This window comes from Asterias amurensis, chromosome 2 (genome assembly GCF_032118995.1).
Source record: "Asterias amurensis chromosome 2, ASM3211899v1".
Classification (NCBI taxonomy): domain Eukaryota; kingdom Metazoa; phylum Echinodermata; class Asteroidea; order Forcipulatida; family Asteriidae; genus Asterias; species Asterias amurensis.
The window spans coordinates 8,234,390-8,258,216 of NC_092649.1; the positions used below are offsets into that span (position 1 = coordinate 8,234,390).

At 38.4% G+C, this 23,827-nt stretch overlaps 1 protein-coding gene across 1 annotated transcript in view; it reads right to left on the bottom strand.

The window, feature by feature from the left end:
* The window catches only part of LOC139952422 (ATP-binding cassette sub-family C member 9-like), a 32,151-nt gene extending 14,445 nt beyond the window's left edge, over positions 1-17,706 (bottom strand). The window contains exons 1-18 of the mRNA XM_071951551.1: positions 17,576-17,706; positions 15,114-15,772; positions 12,924-13,178; positions 12,066-12,263; positions 10,719-10,871; positions 10,087-10,242; positions 9,432-9,566; positions 8,599-8,761; positions 7,672-7,712; positions 6,932-7,183; positions 6,147-6,302; positions 5,805-5,880; positions 5,384-5,489; positions 4,888-4,986; positions 3,207-3,372; positions 1,933-2,073; positions 1,031-1,310; positions 33-277 (exon numbers count right to left, since the gene is read on the bottom strand). Coding sequence (XP_071807652.1) covers positions 33-277; positions 1,031-1,310; positions 1,933-2,073; positions 3,207-3,372; positions 4,888-4,986; positions 5,384-5,489; positions 5,805-5,880; positions 6,147-6,302; positions 6,932-7,183; positions 7,672-7,712; positions 8,599-8,761; positions 9,432-9,566; positions 10,087-10,242; positions 10,719-10,871; positions 12,066-12,263; positions 12,924-13,178; positions 15,114-15,737 — 3,246 coding nt within the window. The 5' untranslated portion in view covers positions 15,738-15,772; positions 17,576-17,706. The remainder of the gene's footprint in view (positions 1-32; positions 278-1,030; positions 1,311-1,932; positions 2,074-3,206; positions 3,373-4,887; positions 4,987-5,383; positions 5,490-5,804; positions 5,881-6,146; positions 6,303-6,931; positions 7,184-7,671; positions 7,713-8,598; positions 8,762-9,431; positions 9,567-10,086; positions 10,243-10,718; positions 10,872-12,065; positions 12,264-12,923; positions 13,179-15,113; positions 15,773-17,575) is intronic.
* Between the last annotated feature and the right edge of the window lie 6,121 nt (positions 17,707-23,827).

Here is a 23,827-nt window from a genome sequence, read left to right on the forward strand (position 1 = left end):
CAAAAATCTGACATAGCATCTTTAATAATTACCTGTGTGATATTTGGCTCAAGTCCAGCCTCTGACCAATTTGATATCCAGTAGTTGCTGTACGTGGACAACAAGAAGTTGATCAGAAATACAACGAAACCGAGAATGACCACCTTGGGCCCAATGGCTTGAAGATAATACAGATAGACCCGCCATGATATTGAGCCTTTGTTACGCTCCTCTGCATGGATTAATTTACTGCCATCGCCCTCTTCTTCGTCAACACACTCCTCAGCAGGAAATAAATCTGTGGTAAGAAGCAAGACAAAAAAGGTCTGTGGTTCTCGAGGATGTCTTATAGTAAAGGTTTGCAGTAACACCGTGTCACGAAGTCATTGATTTATTTTGCATAATTGGGTTTTTTGTTGCCTTGTTCTTCTCTGATTTTGTTCCTGGTGGTATAGAGTGCTGTTGTTGCTTTTGTGGGGATTGTTCTTTATAAGTGTGTATTTGTTTATTTCTTGTTCTGTGTTTTTGCTTTTTCTACAGGGCCCCCAGGGAGAACAGTGTTTTTACACTGATGGGGCTACCCTGCATAAATAATACTTAATAATAAATAATAATAATAATGTATTGATAATTTAACTAAATGAGTTGGGGTGGTTCTGAAATGGACATGTTGGTTTCAACTCTGATTGTCAACCATGCAATGTGTCAAATCCTACTGTCTTACTCATTAAAGGCACCGCAGCTGATTTCATGAAACCCTCTCGAATTAGAACGAGTAACTTGTCTAACTTAGGATGGGTTCAATGTGTCATAACATCTTCTGAAACGCATCCTAATGATGTGAACCAGAAGCATTAGGGTTTACCTCTGACCTTGAGTACATTTTGTTCAACTCAAAACACAAAAGTCCACAGATTTACATTAAACTTTAACACGGTTTAAAGATAATGATGATAAAAAGCTTCCCTGAAAATATTCCCTTCAACAGTGCTGTAGTTTCTTTTTAGAAAAGAGTAAAAACAATTTCCAGACTGCGCCTTATTTAACGTACCATCCAAGTCCTCGTCATCTTCAAAGATACTGCTGGCTCTCGACATCCTGGAAGCTTTCCTGAACCTGATCTCTTTTTCTCTCTCCGAGATCTGTTTCCTGAGTGCCTGGATATCTTTATCAATACCCTGGTCCTCTCCAGCTGCATCAGACATATCAGGAGCCTCTGCCTTAGCTGCTACCCCGGCATCCACCCAGCCCTTGTAGAGTTGCGGACTGTCCCGCTGGATTTCGGCCGGTGTGCCTTGTTGCATAATGCTGCCATTCTTCAAAACAACGACCTGAGGAACCAATATATGAAAGCCTTAAAGAGGGCGCCAAATTCAGTAATAATATTATGTTTTGGTTGCCTGCTTGTTTCTGAACAAGACTTATCTGTGATTTATAACCATAGGCTCCATGAACAAATTCAGTTTTGTGATGCGCTCATTTTCTAATAGATACAGTCCTTGTGGGGGAACATACAAGTATCTAACTTCAACTTAAAACGGTGTAAATTTTAATTTTATTTTATACTCTTTTGAGAGTAAAATTTGAAACATGACGTCACAGGACACCAAAAAACAAATAAGTCTGTTTTTTTTGCTATTTGCATATATGAGTTTTACAGCTCAATATATAAACATTTGCAGTAAGATTATATTAATTTAAACTTGAGTTGTTAAATCTAGGAAGAAAATAAAATATAGGAAATTTTATTTTTAAGTTAATGATACTCAGTTCTTGATAAGAAAAAATGTTTTTGCAATTTTCTCTTTTTCTATTTAAGCACTGTCAGTTAGGCCATTTTGAGGAACCAAAAGGCCCGCTGCATATTAACTACATAACCTTGCTCTGGATGAGAAATATTTTAAGAATTAATTAATTTCATTTAAATATACAAATAAACTTTTAATGACTTACATAGTCTACTTCTGGAAGAAAATGTGTCTGATGAGTCACCAAGACAACAGATCTGCCCTGCTCTACAATCAGGTAGTTCTTGATCGCTTCGTGGAATACTTGGGTCCCGACGTGGACATCAAGAGCAGACATTGGATCATCCTAAGAAGGCAAGATGTAAACAACAGTTATTTCACCTTGGAAAGATTATGAACAGCCAGGCGGTCTATTTTCGTCGTCCACGCTCGTTGCATGCCTGAAACGAACCCGGTCCTAGACAGACGACGCCACCTCAGAGTCTAAATACGTTGACAATTTTTCACTAATTTCTCAAAAACTACAACACCACAGCAAGTAATATTTTAGGGGAAGCTTTCAACTGTCATTATAAAAAAAAAAATAAAAAAAATAAAAAAATGTGAAAGTCAAGTAGCCTTTCGTTCCATCCCTAAAATTTGAACAGCCACCACTACCTTAACCCCCCCCCCCATGTTTCAATACTAAAAATCACACTTTCTATTTATCACATCCCTGTGGAGACATCTTTACAGGCCGAATCACACTGCAGCGATAACGAAAACAATAACGATCACAGCGCAAAGAAAACACATTCTATGGGTTGAATTGCTCCCCGCAGAATATGCACACGCTCATTCAACCAATGGAATGCGTTATCTTAGCGTCGTTATCGTTATCGTTCTCGTTATCGCTGCAGTGGGACCGGGCCTTTAGTTCTTTCCTTTGTCCCTGTAGTGAGAACCTCCCTAGACTTTGTACAGATAAATTATTTGAGCGAACCCCCAGTCTTTAGAATTCCCCTATGGAGACCTTTTTATTAGCCTCTTTTCTGTTTTTTTGTTCACCCCGATCAGAATTGACCTGGATTCTGAGTACAGTGGGGTCCGACACATTTCTGGGTCAGTATGATCCGGAATCTGTGTCCAAATGACTAGGAAAAGGGTCAAACAAGAGGTCTATAGTTGCCATTTTGTAGTCAATGATTGTAGAACACTAATTGTTCTGCCCATGCTCATACAATAGACCGATCCATTAAGCTCCGCCCCATTGCATATTGACCAATCACAACGCAACGAAGGTCCGACAAATAAGGTCCAACATGCTTGAGCGTTTCTTGGCGCGTGCGGCAGAGTTGTGCAGAAAGGCATTGGAGAGGTGCATGTGTTCTTGCTCACATGTGCGTCGTGGATGGAGCCTACTGGATCGGTCTATTGGTCTACACTTTAAAAACTCCCTGACCAAACAAAGTGTAGAGAGTAATAATTATTGATGTTTACCAAGATGACAACTTGTGTATCACTGTATACAGCCCTCGCCACGCTGACACGCTGTTTCTGTCCTCCACTAAGATTGATTCCCTTCTCTCCAATCTCAGTCTTATCGCCTGATGGTAACATGTCGATGTCCTGACGGAGACCACATGCTGCGATAGTCATCTGGTACCTGAACACCATAACCAAAACAACACTTGGTTTTTGTATGTGGATATAAATCATTGTATCTCAGAGACCAAAACTTGCTCTTTTCAGAGCCAACACTCCTTCAAAAGAGAATTATTATTGCGGCTGTACCCACAAGTATACTATCATTTAGAGTTTATTCAAATACATCATTGTTGACTAAGGGAATCAATGTGTGGTGAAGAAGTTTTCAACTAGTGGTTTAAACCAGCCGAGGCCTGGTTCTTTATAATTTTACCGAGACAATTTAGTGGTTTAAACCCGCCAAGGCCTGGTTCTTGATAATTTTATCGAGCATAGTTGAGGTAAATTATCAAGAACCAGGCCTCGGCGGGTTTAAACCACTAGTTGAAAACAGATTCAACGAACTTTGATTCCAACTCATAAATACCTTTTCGGTCAAAAAACATCAACACTTTTTGGTCAAAAAGTAAAATAAATGCAAACATTATAATAATTTCTTTCAACACAACACCCCTCCAGCGATGAATGCTAAGGCCCTCGGGTAAACAACTCCTTATAAGGAGATTGCTGTGCACGTCGCGTATATCGCGTGATGTGGCACAACTGTTCCAGTTGTTGCTCTCGACCAATAGGAATGAAGAAACTGTCTTATAAGCACAGGGGCAAGCTAGCATGTCACGCCCATGTTTCAACACTTTTTACTAGTGTTATATCATCCGTTAAAACACCCCCGACGTGATGCCCTCTCGACCAATCAGAATGGATAAACTGTCTTAGGTATTTATGAATTTAGGATAATATTTGCATTTGACAGGATTGAGATGAATTGAGCTGTTTTTTTTGTACCGAGCTCATTTAATAATATCAAGCAGTACTAAAAAAATGCAATGTGGTTGGGATCCTAAGCCTGATACTTCACGAAGGCAGCGAAGAAGATTGCCTCCATGCCCCCTGGTTAGTACCTTGGTGACCTTGAAATGCTCCAGTAGAAATTTACAATTTCCTCATAGGGTGTCCTTTACCAAGGAGAAAATGCCCTGGTGCCCTTGCCCTTTCAAAAAACGAAGCATACATGCCAGGGACCCACTTGAACCCAGAAGTTTGAATCACGCAAGTCCCAACCATATTGAGAGACGCGCCAACCTCTAGGATCTCAAAACTGTATTCTGAAACCTGTAGTTTGCATAAAAAACCTGTACTTTTTATCAAACATGCGTAAACGTAGTTTTAAGCCCAGAGACAGACAAAATAGAAAGGTGTGAAGGCCATTATTAGTTTTGGAACATCCTTATTAAACCAGTAAATTCTAAATAAAAAAAATAAAAAATAAAACATTGAAAAATTTTTTAAAATGGGCAGAAGTTTTCCCCGATGGGTGGTTAACCCAAAGAAACGGGTAACTACATGTCTGTATTGATGCTTTAGTTCCTTTGAAAGAAACTTGCACTACGTCCCGTTTTAAATCCAGAACATTAGGTGAAGCTTCTGGGTTTAGTATCGATGCAATCTGAACCGATAAAACCTTCTCACATACCTTTGTTCGTTGTATTTTGAGCCGAATACAATATTTTCCTTCAGCGATGCGTTGATCAGCCAGGCTTTCTGATTGGCGTAGGCGACTTTGTTTTTATCACTACACAAAAATACAATTCAAAATAAAATGTGTCAATCAAGCTATATAATACCCGTTCAACTACAGATAGATGTATAAAGGCACAATCATTTAAACAATATAATCCTTCCATGATCAGTAACATATACTGTTAACATTATGCTTCAAAATCACTGTAAGTAATATATTAGATTATTGTTTTAGCTAAAGCCTTTTCAAAATGAAGGCAAGAATTTGTGATATTTTGATGATTTTGTCCACAACCATCCTAACAAATTTCATCTATGACTACACATCACCAAATTACCAAACTGGTAGGCCAGTGTTCTCTTTAAATCCTGGTCATAAGTTTGACATGTGTGAAGCATACATCTTACTTTATAGTTTCCATAATTGTTTTTACTTCTAATTCTTGTACCTTCTCCATGTAATGTCGCCAGACACCAGTTTTATTTCGCCAAGCATGGACGACACAATGGACGATTTCCCGCTACCAATTTCTCCAACAATAGCTGTCAACTTGCCTGGTACACAAACGTAGAGAATTATTAAAAATAATGTTTTAACCAAAGAAAAAATTACTAAAGCGGGATTTGAACCATAGACCTCCAGATTAACTGATTAACGTAACATTCAAGATGCATCCAATCATTGATTAGCACCAAACACCTGGTTTTTTTTTCAAAATGGCTGGCCGACACCTTTTTTAAGACAATCGACACGGCTATTTGCTGATTTTTTCACCAAAAAAAAGGACGTAAAATGTCTTTAAAAAGAAAATAAAGGAGGCGACCTCTTAAAAGAAGTGGGAGAGGACGCTAAACATTATTTGGCCTTACCTGTCTCAATCTCCAAGTTGATATTCTTAAGCACTGGTGTGGACGGATCCTCCCATGTTAGGGTTGCATCGGTAATCTGAAAGCAAACATCATTATATATTTATGCTTTTTACTTTCATGGTTGCAGGGCGAGAAAAGGTGCTGAGCCGGTGAAAAAGGGAAAGGTAAAGAAGAAAATAAATACCTATTTCATTCCGTGGACAAAATCATTTCGAGGGAATGACATATTATTTTGAGGCAGCGGCGTAGCCATGAGGGACCTGGAGGCAAGTGCCTCCCACAATTTTCCAGTGCCCCCCTTGTCTTGAGTAACGGTGAGTATTTTTTTCTGAAGCAATTTACCTTGATAACCAAGTTGTCTGGAAGTGTAGGTGTTGGAGTTGGTGGTGGCAGCGGCTTGGCTGGTTTTAGTTCCGTTTCTTCGTTAAAGGTCCCATACTTTCCATCTCCTTCTTGTTGGGCAGCTTTTTGAAGTCTCATAGTAGTGTCATGTCGATGCTGTAAAAGTGATTGGTTTCATTGATAGATTTTATATTTCATACCATTAGTAAACGGCTGGTTTAAAGGCTATAGTTGAAAGTCTTCTTGTCTCTGCTCATCTTGCGTCTTCTCCTTAAGACAAGCAAATAAACCGTTAGAAACATCAAAACCAAACCGGCTCTTTTCAGACCCAACTCTCTCTAAAAGAGAACTTTAAAGGGAAGGTACACATTTGGTAATTACTCAAAACGAATATTAACTTAAAAACTGACTTGGTAACGAGCATTGGAGAGCTGTTGATAGTATAAAATCATTTTCTTGCAACTTCGATGACCAATTGTGAGCCCAAATTTTCACAGGCTTGTTATTTTATGCTTAGTATGGGATACACCAAGTGAGAACACTGGTCTTTGACAATTACCAAACGTGAACAGTGCTTTAACATGTTTGTACCAGCAGGTTTACTTCACACCACACAAAGCTTCACTTATCACATATTTGGTTTTCAACCACTTCAAAGGTCAAAATCTAGTACCACAACATTACAACTGTGTAAATCAAAAAGAGGGTCCAACGACATTTCTCCGTTTTGGACTTGAGGGGAAACCTTCTTTCTTTATTGAACCTCAAATTTAAAATGACAATACCTCGCCATCGTGACAAGTATCCCTCGCCGCTAAAGTCACCATTTTCTGGCGGCCTTTGACCTTGTCCTCCACTTCGGGTGCACCAAGAAACTTCTTGATCCTCCCGTGACTGATGATGGCGTTGATGGCAAACATGATGGCGCTCGGGAGCAGCATCAAGGAACCCGACATTCCTTGAAAGAGTGAGATCGACGGGAACATGATGTCCGGGGTCAGAGGTTCACCTTCCAGTGTATAATAGAGTCCAAAGGACTGCATAGATTCAAGAAAACAAACATGATAAATATCGGGAAAATGCCAAAACATTATTATTAACAACAATTTAACTTTATCACACCCCAAAAGGGCCTATCAAAGCGCTCAGTTGTATTTCCTGCAAGGTATGTGGAGCTGCGTATTGAAGTATGAGACCTATTCATTTTATAGCACAATGTAGGTTTAAACTGTTTCTAGCCACTAGGCAATCTCAGTGGTCTAGTTGACAAGACACTGCTCTAAAACTGCAAAGGTCGTGGGTAATATGCCTTTAATTTTTTCACAGAGCTCAGTAAGGTACAGTGCTTACACGCATCGGTGTATGGGTAAAACCAAAATTAATAAAACATAATTCGTTGTTTCTAAAACAAGACCACTGAAACTAGATCAGGAGAATGGCTGTACACTTTAAAACTCCCGAGACAACGAGCAAAACCAACTAAATACAAAAATTCTAGACATAGAGAATAGCTTTGTTTACTTACAACAACCATCGCAAACGAAGTAGCCGAAATAGCAAGTGGAGCTGTAAGCAAGGGAATAAAAAAACAAAATTAAACATCATTAATGAAAGTATTTATCCCATCACGGTGATAATTGCCTCTGTTACACAATTAAACAGTTTGATTTTAGTCTAGTCTTACATTGTTTGAATTGTTTGAATATTGTGTATAAAGACAAGCAAGCAGTAGTCAACAAGCAGGTCAGTTCTTTTCGGAACTGAGAAGTCTCCCGAATTCCTGAAAATCTACTAGTAAAATATAAAGCAAGTCTCAGAAGAACATAATCTACCTGACAAGTAGATACACACATGGTGTTACCCCAAACCAAATATATATTGATACCTCACAATATAATGCCTTAAATCCAATAAGCAAAGCTTCCTTGATGTGATTTCTGTTGTGTTTATCCATAGAGCAATAAACTATCTTTGCTCCATGGTTAAACTCAAGTATCAACATCCACTGGAGGTCGTTCAGACACAGTACTAAAGTTGGTTTAACCATGGAGGTAGAAATAGACTCATGGTTCAACCCGATCGAGTTCAACTCTGTGTGTCTGAACGGTTCTTTTATGGAAGCCATTTACTACACCACTGACTCGGCTTTTGCTTCGGCTCTGGTTTTGCTCCATCTGTCTGCCTGAAACCCTTACCGAAAAAAACTCACACATTTTCAAAATTACTGATGGACCGCATATCAAACTTTAAGTCCAAGCCATGGTTTCAAAAAGGGCTTCTTTAAAGCTCGACCTTTCTCGGTGGTCATACTATATAATGAGTCTCCACAAAAAGGTTGATGAAACGCCCGTGATTGTTTCAAAGAGCTAGGGAAAGTACTGAGAATACAGTGCTAACACACATCGGTGTACATGCTGGGTAAAAATAAAAAATAAAACTCTTAAAACATTACACATTGAGCTGGTGAGTGCAGCCACTTTGTACAGCGCTTTGATTTCACTATCTCTGGATGTCTTGATTCGGCTTCTGAAACGCTCCTCCCAGCCATTCAGTTTGATGAGCTTAATCCCCTGAAGAAGTTCATTGGTTCCCTTCAGGCGATCGTCTGAATAACCCTACCATCCACCGGAAAACGAAAAATACTGCAAGTCAACTTTCATCATAAAGATCACTCCTATGTTTTTACAAAATTGCTTTTTCTTACGTTGAGCTTTTATGTTTTATCGACTATGTTACTTTTAGTATTGTGGTTAGGCACTTTTTGCCAATGCAACTTAGAGCAAACACTGTATGCACAAGAAACATTTTGAAAAAGAGACCATCTTCTAACTTTAACTCACTTTCATCAAAGAAAATAATGAACAATAGAGGAATTTGCCTGCAAATTGTCCAGTGTGACTTGGACTTAACAATTAATCTGGCCGTAGGAATGTACATGTAGGAACAATATAATGATATGTGTGGACAAAGAATTTACAAATGCGCCAGAGACCATGTAGGTGGCAGTGATAATAATAAGTAGAACAACATTTGTCGTTATTGTCAATCCTAGCTATTGTAAATCCTCTATACATTCACAAATCATTTCACTCTTGGAACTCCCAGGTCATAATTCGACAGTCAAGATCACCCAGAAACTGGTAAAAAAAAGGGATTATACATCGTTGTGACTAATTTCTGGGTGACTTTTGACATATATTCCCGGTCATCCTGACCGACAAATGGGTCAAGCCACCACGGGGCCTGGGTCTAGGTAAATTTTGACCAGGAAGTTTGTCTTCTTACCATGACTCTTTGTTGAAACTTTCGGATTCCCTTGGCGATGAATCCTTGTAGCAACATGGTAATGACAAACATAGACGCGCCAACCAAAGCTGAGAAGCCCAAAATGTTGTACAAGAAGTACAGTGTAACGGCAATCTAGTTTTTTAGAAAAGAAAAGAGACAATTAAAGAACGAATTCAACCATGAAGTAATTCAGTGCGAGAGGGCATCCATGGTCCTTGAATCGCTCTCACATACTGGGGGCACATATACAAGTGGGGGAGGGGCACTGTGGCAAGCACTTGCCTCAAGGCCCATCTGAACCATATACTGAAAATATTATGTAACCTTTGATACAACAACAATTTTTTAAACAGTAAAATTATTCCCTTAACTAAGTCATCATCACCCATGATGCAGATAACAGTTGTTTTGTAGTGAATTATTTTGATTGTTTGATTGATTGATTAATTGATTGATTGATTGGTTGGTTTGTTGATTGATTGATCGATTGACTTATTGGTTGACTTTTCACTTCTCAAACTGTTTTTTTTTTCAATTCAATCACAAAGTATTACACAGAATTTACACAACAAATATTTACAAAAACATTTAACTAATGTGTATAAAAATCACTCTCCCTGCCTTCTTCTCGCATTCTACAAAACAAGCGAACCTGGATGGGTGCTGTCCACAGCAGATGAAAGAACATGGCGAACATCTGGATATTTGCAGGGTCCGTACTGATGTTGTTTGTCAGTTGTCCAGCATTCATGTCACTACCTTGGAGCTCAACTGGAGATAGATACTGTGCCTTAAGATACACAGAGCCCTGACAAAAAAGTAATATAGCAAGTTACAAAACATTCACTTTAGCTTTTTACAAAAAACTCTGCTAGGCTAAAAAAGTCAGGCCCTTGAAAATATTTTGCAAAACATTCATTGATATTGGTATGGTATATTCATTTGAATCATAAAAACAGCCACAACTCTGACACTCAAAACAAAATATTAAAACAAGATTTGTCAAACCTTTGGTATGTTTTAATCTTCTGTAAATATAGATATCAATAAAACCAAACCTGGGAAACCGGTCAGAATTGACCCGAAGTCTGGATCCCAGGGGATCCCAGGAGATGTGCTAGTTTTCAGCTGTCCCGGAAAATGGTATTATAACTTAGATTTGGCATCAGTTTGACCAGTTTTGGGGTCATTTTAACATAGATTCTGGTTCATACTGACTCTGAAATGGGTCAGGCCCCATCTGAGCTGACCCAGAAATTTTAAGAGTGTAGTGACCTAACGAACCTGCAGAGCTGATCTTATTTTTAGGCTGACGTGAAACATCGTCTGAAAGTGCCGCTGTTGAAGCACGGTGGGAACGATGTTGCAGACACACAGCAAGAACACAAGAAAATACACATTCTCCGCTGTGTCTGCTACTGTGATATAACCGACATCCTGAGGGTAAGCGAAATAAATGGAAAGGAATATTTGAAAAGCCACAACAAAATGTCCAGTGAAAGCCGTTGGAATAACTGAATAATGGTTACTAATCTTGGATAATTTTGTTTTTTGTATAGCTCAAGTGTTGGTAATTCAAAATTAATTAAAATTTACCCGGTCAGTTCCCGCTTTGGTTTATTACTTGGTATTTAACAAAAAAAAAGTCGCATCCCTATCCTGCTGAACGTCTTACGATTTTCAAGATCTACATTTAATTCCTTTTAACTTTCATGGTATTTAAAAGCAAGTCAATTCTGAAACGCCTTCATTAAAAACCTTTCAATAATAACCCGTTCTTATATAGCGCTTTTCACACCCGGAGGGCGTACCAAAGCGCTTCACATTATTACCCCTGGTCACTGGGCCTTAATTCACTCCTTAAACCATCTCAGCTCCCTGGTGTGGAGTAGGCCCTATAAATCATTACTCAGATGATTATCTGGCTTTGTAACAATGCTGGTGGTGCATACCATTGCAATACAACTATGCATTTAGTGTAGCATTTCTGTGCTGTATTCCAATATGTCAGGTGTTCAATAGATGGATTGCACTGAGAGCTATATTTGATAATAATAAATAATAATAACGAAAACTTATCTATAGCGTTGATGAAATGTGCACGCGAGCAAGGCTATCATTGGCTGAGAGTTGTGCGCAGTGTGTACACTTGTCTACTGTTTATCATCAAATATGGTGGTCGATGACGCTATGTGCAATCAGTCTATAGACAAGCAAAGTCTTGCAACTATCGAACACAGGGACGCGTTAAAGAGTGCGGGTTTGTTTCCTTCACATTCACACAATCTAGCGATGCATGTAGGACCAAAATAGTCGAGTACACTCAATACTTGCATGGTGTGTTGTGTCTGTCCAAAAAAAATTGTCAGCCCTAGGAGTAACAAACGGATCTGGTGATGTTTGAACTAACTCTCTGGAACTAGTCATAACATAGACAATAAGATACTCATGTTGATGCCTTGAAGTGTTATCTCAAAATGTTCACTTTGCTGATGTTCTTGAATAATGACCCTTGTTGAAACCATAGCTTCGGCTTTAGTGTCTTAAGCTCCGCCAAGTTATTCTAAAAACTTGCAATTTCACACAGGCATCAAACATAGCCCTATGAGTAACAAATAAGATTGAACTCACCTTATCTACAGGGATTTCACCGTTAATGGAGATCAAGGTCATCTGATCGATGATCTTCTGGAGTATAATTGGGCCACTAAGTCTGATCATATCTGCAGATACCTTCTGAAGCCCTGCCACAGCTACGTCACCACCGTGGAGTTTCCAATATATCTTGAGAAAATTTGCATCCTTGATATCCACGGAGTTCTTCTTCATCTAATAATAATAATAATTATAATATGGATTTACTTCTCCAGAAAACCACAAAATTAAAACATTATACAAATTGAAAATGAAGGATATGAAATACTTGAATTAAACCTGATGCATGTCTATGTGAACAAGTGTGACTTTAGTTCCCACCTGAAGTCGTCGAGTGAGGGTATTTTTACAAAGTGTGATGGGGACCTTATTTCCCAGGGCAGGAGCAGGTTTTGCAAAGTGCATACCACATTATTGCATGTGCGTGTCTTTGACAATGCAGCAGTACATTTTCTGCAAAGTATAAAATACTAAATGCCGGCACCCACATGTTACATAAAAGCAGTACAGAACGCACTTAGTCACTGTTGAATCCAAGCTAAACCAAAAGAAATGGGTGTAATGTCACAAATAAATATTGTACGCTTTTTTGTTTTGAAAGATTCCTGCAACCAAAATGACAAAGATCTATGTATAGAAAAGTAATGAATAGTTTTCTCTCATTCGTTGAAAGATGGAATAATCCATTCAACTCGGCTTCGCCTCATTAAAAAGAATATTCCATATTTCAATTCATGAAAATTCTCTCACCAGTGCACTCATAAACATTCATTGTCTGTATACTTGACTCTGGGTTTCTGAAAAAGATAAATTATGCACAGAAGATTCACCTACCAGATCATTACTAAGGGCATCCTGCAATTGATCGACAACTACATGAGATTTGTAGTCTGTGGGCAGTTCTCCCAAGTCACTGAGTTCAAGTGGTCTCTGGTAACCCAAACTGAAGAGACCATTGAGCCACCACACCGAGAGCGAAGAGAAGTAGTTCGAGAATTTGTGCCTGTATTTGATGTTTGAATTCTTGGAGTCTTGTGAGAAATTTGCATCTCCGTAAAGGACACGGCGAACTTTATTCCGCAGTAGAACCTGTAAAGCAAGAAAATGTAACATTACAACGCTGAGCTATACCTGAACTGTTTTGAATATGTTGTCCTTTTTCAGTTAAAGGCACATAGACACCTTGACAAATTGTCAAAGACCAGTATTCTTACTTGGTGTATCCCAACTCATTTAAGTAGTATTTTAACAAATCTGTGAAAATTTTGACTCAATTTGAACTAAGCTGCAAGAGAATGTTGAAAGAGAAAAGAGAGAACATTTAGTATTTTTTTTTGTCACTGTATGCCACAGGAAAATTTATTTGGTGGGGGTGCACAACTCCACAAACCATCGCAAAAATGCACATACCACCAGCAAACAGGGAATCAGAAGTGTGGATAACTTTCCGTATGGCGCCACCACCTTTTCACTCATTTTTACAAAAAGGGATATATCAATCAGGTAAATTAGATACTATATTATTTTATTTCGAATGAAAAAGTGGTGGCGCCATACGGAAACTTTTCCAGAAGTGTTTTTGCATCCAACAAATAGTACAATACTATTACAACCACTTTTTCATTTGTTAACTTTTGGATTTAGAAATATAATTTAATTTGGCAACTTTTTATAAGGTATTTTTTTTTTGTAAAAAGGTGGTGGCAGGGTCAGCAAAATAGAAGTCATGGAAAATATATGATATGATCTTATCTTTTTTAATAACTTGTTTTGAGCTATTCAGGTAAATTATCTTTATTAATATTTTAAAATAGTTAGTTCACGATATGAAGATTTACAGTTGAACGACAAACGCGCGGTGTTCAAAGTTTGCGCCCGAGCTACCCTGCGCAAATTAAAAAATCATGCAAGGAATCAAATGGCAGCTTGCGTGAATTATCAAACAACTCCATTTTCAAAGATTGCGCCCAACAGCGGCGTTGTGAGTAGTACACACAATCCCATGTGACATACCGTCGTCTGCTGAATTGCATTTTTGTACGACTGTTTTCTTTTGTAGTGTACGCGTTGTTGACGGCATTGACAACACAATTTAATTATTTTGCAAAGAGTCAGCAACTGTTTCTTATTCAGTATTTTATTTCCATTCGCCATAATAACTTCTCAGACGAAATCTGTGTACTAAATTGTAATTTTTGTACTCACGTCGAACTCAACTTGACCCCCGCCATCTTGTTTTATGCGTCTGCTGCGCAGGAAACTACGTCATACGCTGCCCGCCCACTCCCGCGAGAGGGCTTGCAAGGTATGGGGGGAGGGTGTTTTTTTACTGCACTTTAGACGCTCCATCATTCCCCCCCCCCCCCCCCCCGAAAAAAAAAAACAAAAAAAAAATCCTTATTTAATGATTCCTTTTTTTGGAATCGATACGACCAAAATTCCCTGATATGCAGAAGAAACAAATTCCACGAGGGGAGGGGGGGGGGGCGGGGCTCATCGAACGTTCTACATGTAGGTCTATCGTGTATCGAAATCACCAGGCCCTTGTCAAGGGCAAGGGAGTCAACATAGTCTCGCTATGTCCCATCACATTGATGGACACACAACCAAACAGGCGCCGACATGCGATGCCCAGAGTTATGGTCTGTAAAAATGATGGACAAATCTCAGTTCTGTAGTTGCCAGCTCCTAAATGTTTCATAGCCATACACCATCCCAAAGTACAAGCGCACACACTTTCAAAAATGTGCTCCTCAATGACAACTTTAATTGCCTTAAAAGAAAACTCGGTATAAAACGTGGGTTTCTAATATTCTAGAACATTTGTTTCAAAAGGTAAGCATATTTGGGGATTGGGCGTTACTCCTACTCCTAGAACTATGGCAAGGTGTGTTCCCGCTATCCTCACTCACGAAACTTATTAGGTCATCATGTACACAAATCGATTCGAAACTTTTCCCCCTTCACATGTTTGGCCCGCGGTTTTAGTTCAGAAAAAAATAGCTCAAAGCTAATTCAACTTACCCTGTTAAATATTAAAAACACGTCAACCATAAGCAGCAAGATGTACGCTATCAGCATCGACAAAGTTAAGTCAAACTTGAGAATTGTGATGTTCATCCCTGGTGCTCTCCTAAGGTCTCGAAACCTGAGCTTCTCCGAGACAATGGCTGCTAGCATGTAAACCACCTGCAAGCACAGCATCTTAGGTTGGTCCCACAGCTCGGCCTGATCGGAGTAATAAACCAAGACCACGGTGCCCAAGACAGAAAGGATAGCTGGAACGAAGAGCTGTGGTCGTGAGCTCCCTCCGATGACTAGGGTGTCTGTTAGAACCCCCTCAAAGACCTGGATGGTGGTCAGGAGGAAGAGGAGAAGCAGGACGATCATTCGGAAGTCATGGAACGGGTATCGTATACGGAGCAGCTTCTCCGGTGTCTTGTAGAGGGTTTCTATGTCTGCATTGAAGAACCTCTTGTAGATGAGGATGATGACGGCTAAGGCTATGAACACTGCGTGTGGGATGCAGTATATTCCATTCATCAGGCAGGTTAGTTGGAGATTGCCGACTGCTTGGCTGCCTACTTCAGCGGGGTCGCTGCCGCAGAACCACGACGGGTCGTAAGTTTGGTTGTCAACATCCCCCATGGCTGCCTAATGTTGTTTTGCTATGTAGTAACAAACTGCAAAATAAATTTAAAAAAATAAAAAAAATAAAAAAAGGGAACAAAACAGGACAAAGGTGTAACTGATAGTAAAACAATATAATTAAAAATAAATTAATTACTGACTATTAAATAATAGTCTGTATAATTTGTTTTAAGTTTATCTATTCAATTTCTAGTAATCATTTTTTAACCTTCTATATTCGGCAAATTTTGCTGGTCTATAGCTTGGAAGACATTGCTCTAGAACTGCAAAGGTCGTGCAGTTGAATCTCACCCGATTAATTTTGCCTGGGGTGTTGTGTTTTCTCACAGAACTCGAGAAAGATAGACCTAACACACTTCGATGATGGGTAAAACAATTATTGGTTTTTTTTAAGACAGTGGACACTATTGGTAATTGTCAAAGACCAGTCTTCCCACTTGATGTGTCTCAACATAAACACAAAATAACCAACCTGTGAAAATTTGAGCTCTATCAGTCGTCAGAGTTGCAAAATAGAAATGAAAGAAAAAACACCCTTGTCACACGAAGTTGTGTGCTTTCATATGCTTGATTTCGAGACCTCAAATTCTAAACTTGAGGTCTCGAAATCAAATTCGTGGAAAATTACTTCTTTCTCGAAAACTACGTCACTTCAGAGGGAGCCGTTTATCACAATGTTTTATACCATCAACCTCTCCCCATTACTCGTTACCAAGTAAGGTTTCATGCTAATAATTATTTCGAGTAATTACCAGTAATGTCCTCTACCTTTAACTTGTTCGTTTTTACTCTTGGCTAGTTCAGACATGATTGTTGCTAGTAGACCTAATTTGTTTTCTCCAGAAGACGATCAGAGCATACTGATCGAAACGTCGAGTTAACCCAACGGTTCTTTTCAGAACCACCCCAACTCACTTAGAGATTGTTATTACATGGTGTTACCACAAACTCTTCTATATCTTATCCCACTATGCAAAGTTTCAAATCCTACTAATTTGTTTTATTTAAGCCAACGTAAGGCGAAACCGATCTGTAAATATTTGAGCAGCTTTATGCACTTTTTTAATTATTGAAAGGGGTGATAGTAATAATTACACAAATCGATTAAGATTTGTATTGATCATTACCTTTCTGCTCTCTTCATTGCAATGGGGAATACGCATGTTCAAAATGGCACACCATTGAAATGAAAATTCAATTATATAAATTCAATTTACTTATTAATTTCTATCTATTGTGCAGTACACACAATTTACATGAAAACCTCTCTAATTCTAAAAATATGTAAGCATACCCAGCCTATGAAGGCACTATTTTGGGCGTAAATAATTATGGTCACCGTAAAAATCTCAATGATTTTTGTTCAAAGTTTAAACTAATGTATAGAAGTGATGACATGCCATTAGAAATCTGGGATTCTATGGAACACATCGTAAAGCAGAGTTCTAATTGTCATAGTTCAGTTCAATTCCCTTTACATCAAAAAAATAAGTAAAATAAAATGGCTACTATTTCAACCCTGAATTATTTTTTCACATTTTCTGGTCTTCGAGAAACTCTACCGTAGGGTCAAAACTTCAGGCCATTAACATGTTATTGTAAAATATCATTGTTGGTTAAACAGTTTGCAACCGTTAATTTTACTTTCTTAAAACTGTCCAGTTGGATTTTCAAAAATATTTTAAAACGGCAGCCATATTTTTGTTAGTAACTGTTTTATGTGAAGCTTGATTACGTGTAATACGAGTCATCATAAATGTTCAAGTATTTCGCTGTTATAAAGTGAACATTACCAACAATAAATTAACAAATTAAAACGAGTAAAGAAACCTTACCGGCATGCAGCAAATCACTCTTACTCGAAGAAATTAAGTGAACATAAGAATATTCTTCTCTTTCAGAGCGAAGACATCTTGTGGTCTTCGGCTTGCATCAGCAACACTTCACTGTAATAAATGAATCTCAGCAGCACGGGCAATCAGTGTTCATCGGAATAGACCAGCAACTTTATTTTAAAAATCACTGAATCGAAACCGCTTCAGAGGGCTGAGGTGTTTTAGCAACGTAGGCCTTCATTGTGCTGCGTGTTTATACCAGCATTTTTCCTTGATCCGTCTTTCTCTGTTTAGTTCATGGTCTGTATAAATATTTAACCTGGTTGGAATTGATCGCTGAGTTGTAGTCTTTTTATAAGCTTCGGTCATGTAAATAATTGATTTGATTTGCATAGTTATACAAATCTGGGAAGACGGCAATTTTTGGTTTTGTTTTTCTTTCTTTTCTTTTTTTTTGAGAAATAATAAATACATGACAATCATTAACTCCTTGGGTAGTCAGCACACTTTGAATTTATACTTGTTAAACACCCAATAGTCGCCCACGTTTTTGACAAACATACAAAATCGCATCATGAATTCACGCATGACATTTTGCTGTTTATAAGACCAGCTAGCTTTTCATTTCACTGTATAGTCGCTAAAATTTGCCATCCATTTCCCATCCCCATATTATTTTATACAACTATCTTTTAACACTTTATAATATGTAGCATGGGTGCTGGAAGTTGTATTTAAGTGATGTAATTCCAGCAATAGCTGGACTGGTCGGACTGAATTCTAAATTATGTTTTAACTAACCACTGTAATGGAAAATCTTTAGGTTTTTCCCACATCAATCTGTAGTTTTCACATCTGTTCATCTTATTTTGTGACTGGGGTTATTTATTGTCCAGAAAAGACAGTGTGAACGTTTGCATTCTAGAGGGAATTAACTTTATGTACAGAAAACTCTGCAACTTTTGAAATGCCACATTATTATTTTTGGATGTTTAGGGAAGTTTAAAAATTTCGCTTGGAAGATTGCTAAGTCATGAATAATTTATTGTTAATTATAAAATATGTACAAAGAACGGCTTTGGACTACATGTAAAGCAGACCCCCAACCCCACCCCTATCAACCAGCACAATGCACCGGTAGCAGGGCATGGACCGACCATGCGGGTAGGTCATCTTTAAGACAGTCTTCCTTGTCCAGATGTTCCCCATGCACAATCATGAGGTGGAGCAGAAACTTGGCCAAATATAAACAAAATATGTTTAGCGTCATGCCTTTTTGAAAAATAGAAGGAGGAGGGCATTTTTTTATTTTTCTCAAAAGGGCCGCTCGACACATTTGTAAAGACCACCAGCTTGGCTATTAAAAAAAATCATCCGTCCGTGAGATCGTTAAAATTTCCTCCCCTTTTTCGTAAAAAAGGAGGAGTAAATTTGGAGGTTGTCTCTAAAAAATGAAGCCAGGGGGGCGCTGACAAGTTTTTTGGGGGGCGTAATGAGTTGAGCAATAATAATAGGCCTATTGAGAACAACACAGGGAGCCGCCACGGGTGATGATGGTTCAGTCAACAACAACAAAAGTCAATCAAATCATCTAAAAGAAAGGAGATCAAATGGAGATGGGTAGGCCAGGTGCCAAGGTTAACAGACCACAGGTGGACTAATGAATTGACTAGAATAACCAAATGGCAGCCTATAGAACAGGCAACAGAAACAGGGGACGGTTAAAGCCATTATACACTTCCGGTAAACAGTATTGTCTAAGTCCCACACTTCGTGTATCACAACTTATATAAAATAACAATCCTGTGGAAATTTAGGCTCAATCGGACATCGGAGTCGGGAGAAAATAACGGGAAAACCCACTCCTGTTTTCGCGCGTTTTGCCGTGTCATGACATGTTTTTATAACAAATCCGTAACTCTCGCTAAAGAGAATTTATATTGTTTTACCATTTTCTCAAAAAGTAAAGCATTTCATGGGATAATATTTCAAGAGAAGTCTTTCACCATTACCTTCTGTAAACCCTGTAAGTTATTTGTAAATCTGTGAACTTTTGTTTTTCTGTACCGAAAGGTTCCAATGGCTTTAAGGCAGTGGACACTATTGGTAATTACTCACAATAATTATTAGCAGGAAACCTTACTTTGTGACGAGTAATGGGGAGATATTGATGATATAAAACATTGTGAGGAACAGCTCCATCTGAAGTAACATAGTTTTCGAGAAAGAAGTAGTTTTCCACGAATTTGATTTCGAGACCTCAGATTTAGAATTTGAGGTCTCGAAATCAACCATCTACACTGTAAAAAAATTGGGTAAAAAAATGCCCAACTTTTTACCCATTTAAGGGCGAATAGTGAACTCCTCCAACTTTTGGGCAAAGTATTACCCATCAAAGTTGGGCGCTCTGATTGCCAAATAATTGGGTAATATTTCATCATCAATAGTTGGGTATATTTTGGTAACCAACAGTTGGGTAATTTTTTGTTTACCCATTTTCTGGGTATTTAATAATTATCAATTACCCACTTATTGGGCGATGATTTTATTCATGATCTAGTTAAAATGTTTAACCATTTTCGGTGTTATCCAACAAATGGTGAATGTATTTAACCCTTTGATTTACAGTTTCTCCTGTGATACGTCATACAACCAGGCATATAAAATATATTTTCCACGATGGCAAACGGTGGTGAGTTGTGACCTTGGCATCTCTCTCAAAATCGTGAGGGTGCTTTGGAAGGTTAGTTTTTAACTAAATAAAGTTTGTTTCCTGTTCAGTTGGTGTACACAGTCGTGACAGTTGCAGCGCAAGCAATGCAGTGATAGTTCCATGCATGTATTTCATACACAAAGCAACACAACAACCACGCATACATGCCACAACCGGCGTTGCACATAATGGCATGATAAAACTGAAACTATCATAGTAGTGTCAATGTGTTGCTCGCTTTGCAATTGTCATGACTATATGTACGACTGAATAGTAAACACAACTTCATATTTAGTTAAAAACTCACCTTCAAATTGGATCTATATCCACTGGACAACCCCGCTCGTCACAGCCACTCTTCCACTCGCCATGTTTGAAAATATCTTTGTTCTACTGTTTAATGCCCAACTTTTTGGCAACTCTTTAATCGTAGTGCGCATGATCGGACGATTTTGACCAACTAATGTGCATAATTTTAACCAACAATCGAGATTACCAAAAAGTTGCCCAATAAATAAGCAAAAGTGTAACCAACAGTTATGATGAATTCAGATTACGAAATATTTTCCCAACACTTGCCCAATTTTTGTTCCGCTTTTTAAACAAAGAATGGGCAAACAAAATGTTTGCCCAACAAGACCAATTATTTGTTTTGTTGGGCAATTATCGACCAATAATTGTTGAAGTTACTTTGCCCAACAAATGATTTGACCAACGTTTTTGCAGTGTAAAAGCACACAACTTCGCGTGACAAGGGTGTTTTTTTCTTTCATTAATATCTCGCAACTTCGACGACCACCTGGGCTAAAATTTTCACAGGTTTGTTATTTTATGCATTTTTTGTTTCACCAAGTGAAAAGACTAGTCTTTGACAATAAAAAATAGTGTCCAGTGTCTTTAAAGAGAAGTGGTTTGATGATGACATGAAAACACACACAACACAGTACAGACTGGCCTGAACATCTGACGTCACACTTCGAGGCTCTTGAATTACGCCAGAGGCCTCGAGCATAAAAGTGCATTCCCCGTCTACAAACACCTTTCACCTACATTCATTTCAACATGGAGAAAGTGCGGCTGCCAAACGTCACCTCGGACCAATCAAAACACAGAAATTGAGAGTTTGCACGTTTAGCCAATGAAACCAATGTATACAATGGAATCAAGTTACCACCTGCCTTTAATTGCCCTTGCGGATAAAGACAAGAGACCAGCATAATAGGCATTGACCAGAGTGGCTTAAGAGACAAATTGAAGTTTTAGCCATAATGAAGACGGCTTTGGAAGACCACAGAGCAAGGAAGAGAATGCTTTGATGGTGGTGAACGATGATTTAATCCAAGATATTTTTACCCCGAAAGGGAGTTAGTCGGTGAATAACAATGATTAAGCTACCAGCACAAAATTCACCCTTTTATTACCTGTTTAATGGGTAGAAAATGCAGACTACAAATATGATTCGTGCAAGTCAGTTCAGATGTACTTCAACCCTTGGTTACGAGTCAGTTGACCGGCCGTTTTGATAAACCAGAACAAGAAACAAGAATACTAATGTGGTAAATTTCCCCATGTGTAATTTAACCAGATGCGTACTTGATTTTTCCAGGACGAACGTGTGCAGATAATTACCCACGTTCGTCCTGGAAAAAACAACCGCCACACACCGGGGTCGACGTCACGGAAGGTTAACGAACGCTCCCATAGAACACCTATAGACTGGTCCCCTGTCTTCAGAACCAGTGATTTCATTGGATTCAATTGTGTAATTGGATAAACGTGCAATGCTATACATCTGTGTTGTGATTAATGGTCCGTTGCGATGTGCGTGCAGCTGAAGAAAAAAAATCACCTCTGAAAAATTCAGATGTTGGTCGCTGCACTCAGTGTCCAGTGTGATTACTTTTTCAACGAGAAAGGCCTGGCAAATATTTGTCGATGATAGTATTTTTAGGCGTTCGGGCAAACAGCCCGGAACACCTCTTATTTTTGTTCGTTTTTTATTTTTTTTACTTCTTAGGTGGTCGGAGCAGAGCACAGCTCCGAACACCTGTTCTTATTGTTCGTTTTTTAGGTATTCGGGCAACAGCCCGAACAACTCTTTGAAATTGTTCGTTTTTAGGTGTTCGGGCAACAGCCCGAACAACTCTTTGATTTTGTTCGTTTTTTTGATGTTCGGGCCAACAGCCCGGAACACCTCTCATGTTTGTTCTTTTTTTTTTTTTTTTTCCTTAATACTTCTTCTCCAGGTGTTCGGGCAACAGCCCGAACTACTCTTTGATTTTGTTCGTTTTTTTTTTAGGTGTTCGGGTAACAATAATAACAAATGGGTAGGAGAGGGTGTGGAAGGGTTATCTATGTCCCACAATTGGTTTTCTAGTTCACACCACCATGGAGGAATAAATTACACTCACCAGCGGGTTGACTGACTTGCCAAACATTTTTAGAAGAGTACCATTTTATACCCAGATAACTTACATACATTGGGCAATCAGTTATTCCAAATTATTACATTATTGCAATCAAGATTGATTAATATCTACAATTGGGGGGGGGGGTTATTTTATAGCACAAAAAATCTCAACAAATTACATTACTTTGTCATTTTTTAATTGTTTGACATTCCTAAGACATCCCGTGCCACGGCTTTGACACCCTGCCTTGAACAGTGAATATTATGACCCATGTCGGTTCAATGCCGGCCCAATGGTGGCCGTTACCAAATCAGTATTGGCACGAACAAGTTGATTTATACCATTATTTGCCAAATTGGTGTGCCACTTCGAAACCAGTTTTGACCCAGAAAAAGTTTTCTATACCATTTTGTCAAAATGGCGTGGCGCTAAAAAAAAGTATGTGCCCAGAAAAGATTGTCCAGGGTGCAGCTACAAAACCAGTATTGGCCCAATAGAGGTTTTCTACCGTTTTGCCAAAATGGTGTGCCGCCAACAAACCAGTAGACAGATGACAGAAAGTAAAACTTTCATTATCAGACGAATATTCAACCAGCATTTTAACTCGTAAGTTTTTATTAATAAAACAAAAATGCAAAAAGTATATCAAATATATTAAATTTGAATGAAATTACTTTGCAATAAAAAAGTTCATTACCATAAAGTGTAGTTGTCCATGATAAATAAAAAACATAAAAAAATGAAGAAAAAAAAGCAGCAATGAATAAATCAAATTAAAAATGCTATGTAAAAACCAATAAAATAATAAAGGAGGTATACATTTTTTAATTTTGTTTTATTAATAATATTCGGTTCTTCAAAATACTGGTACCATCAGGGGTCGATTTCACAGAGAGTTAGGCCTAGTCCTAACTTAGGACATAGTCCTTGGAGATAAAAGAAACGTATGGCTTGTCCTACGATTAACTCTTCCTAACTCGAGATAAGACAAGTCTTAACTCTTTGTGAAATCCACCCAGCTTAAATAACTTGCATGGGCTAATTCCTTTTTAAATATCAAGTCGGTTTAGTAATTAGAACATATTTATTTACCGTTCTTTACCTCCGTCCTAACTAAAATAGTTTGCC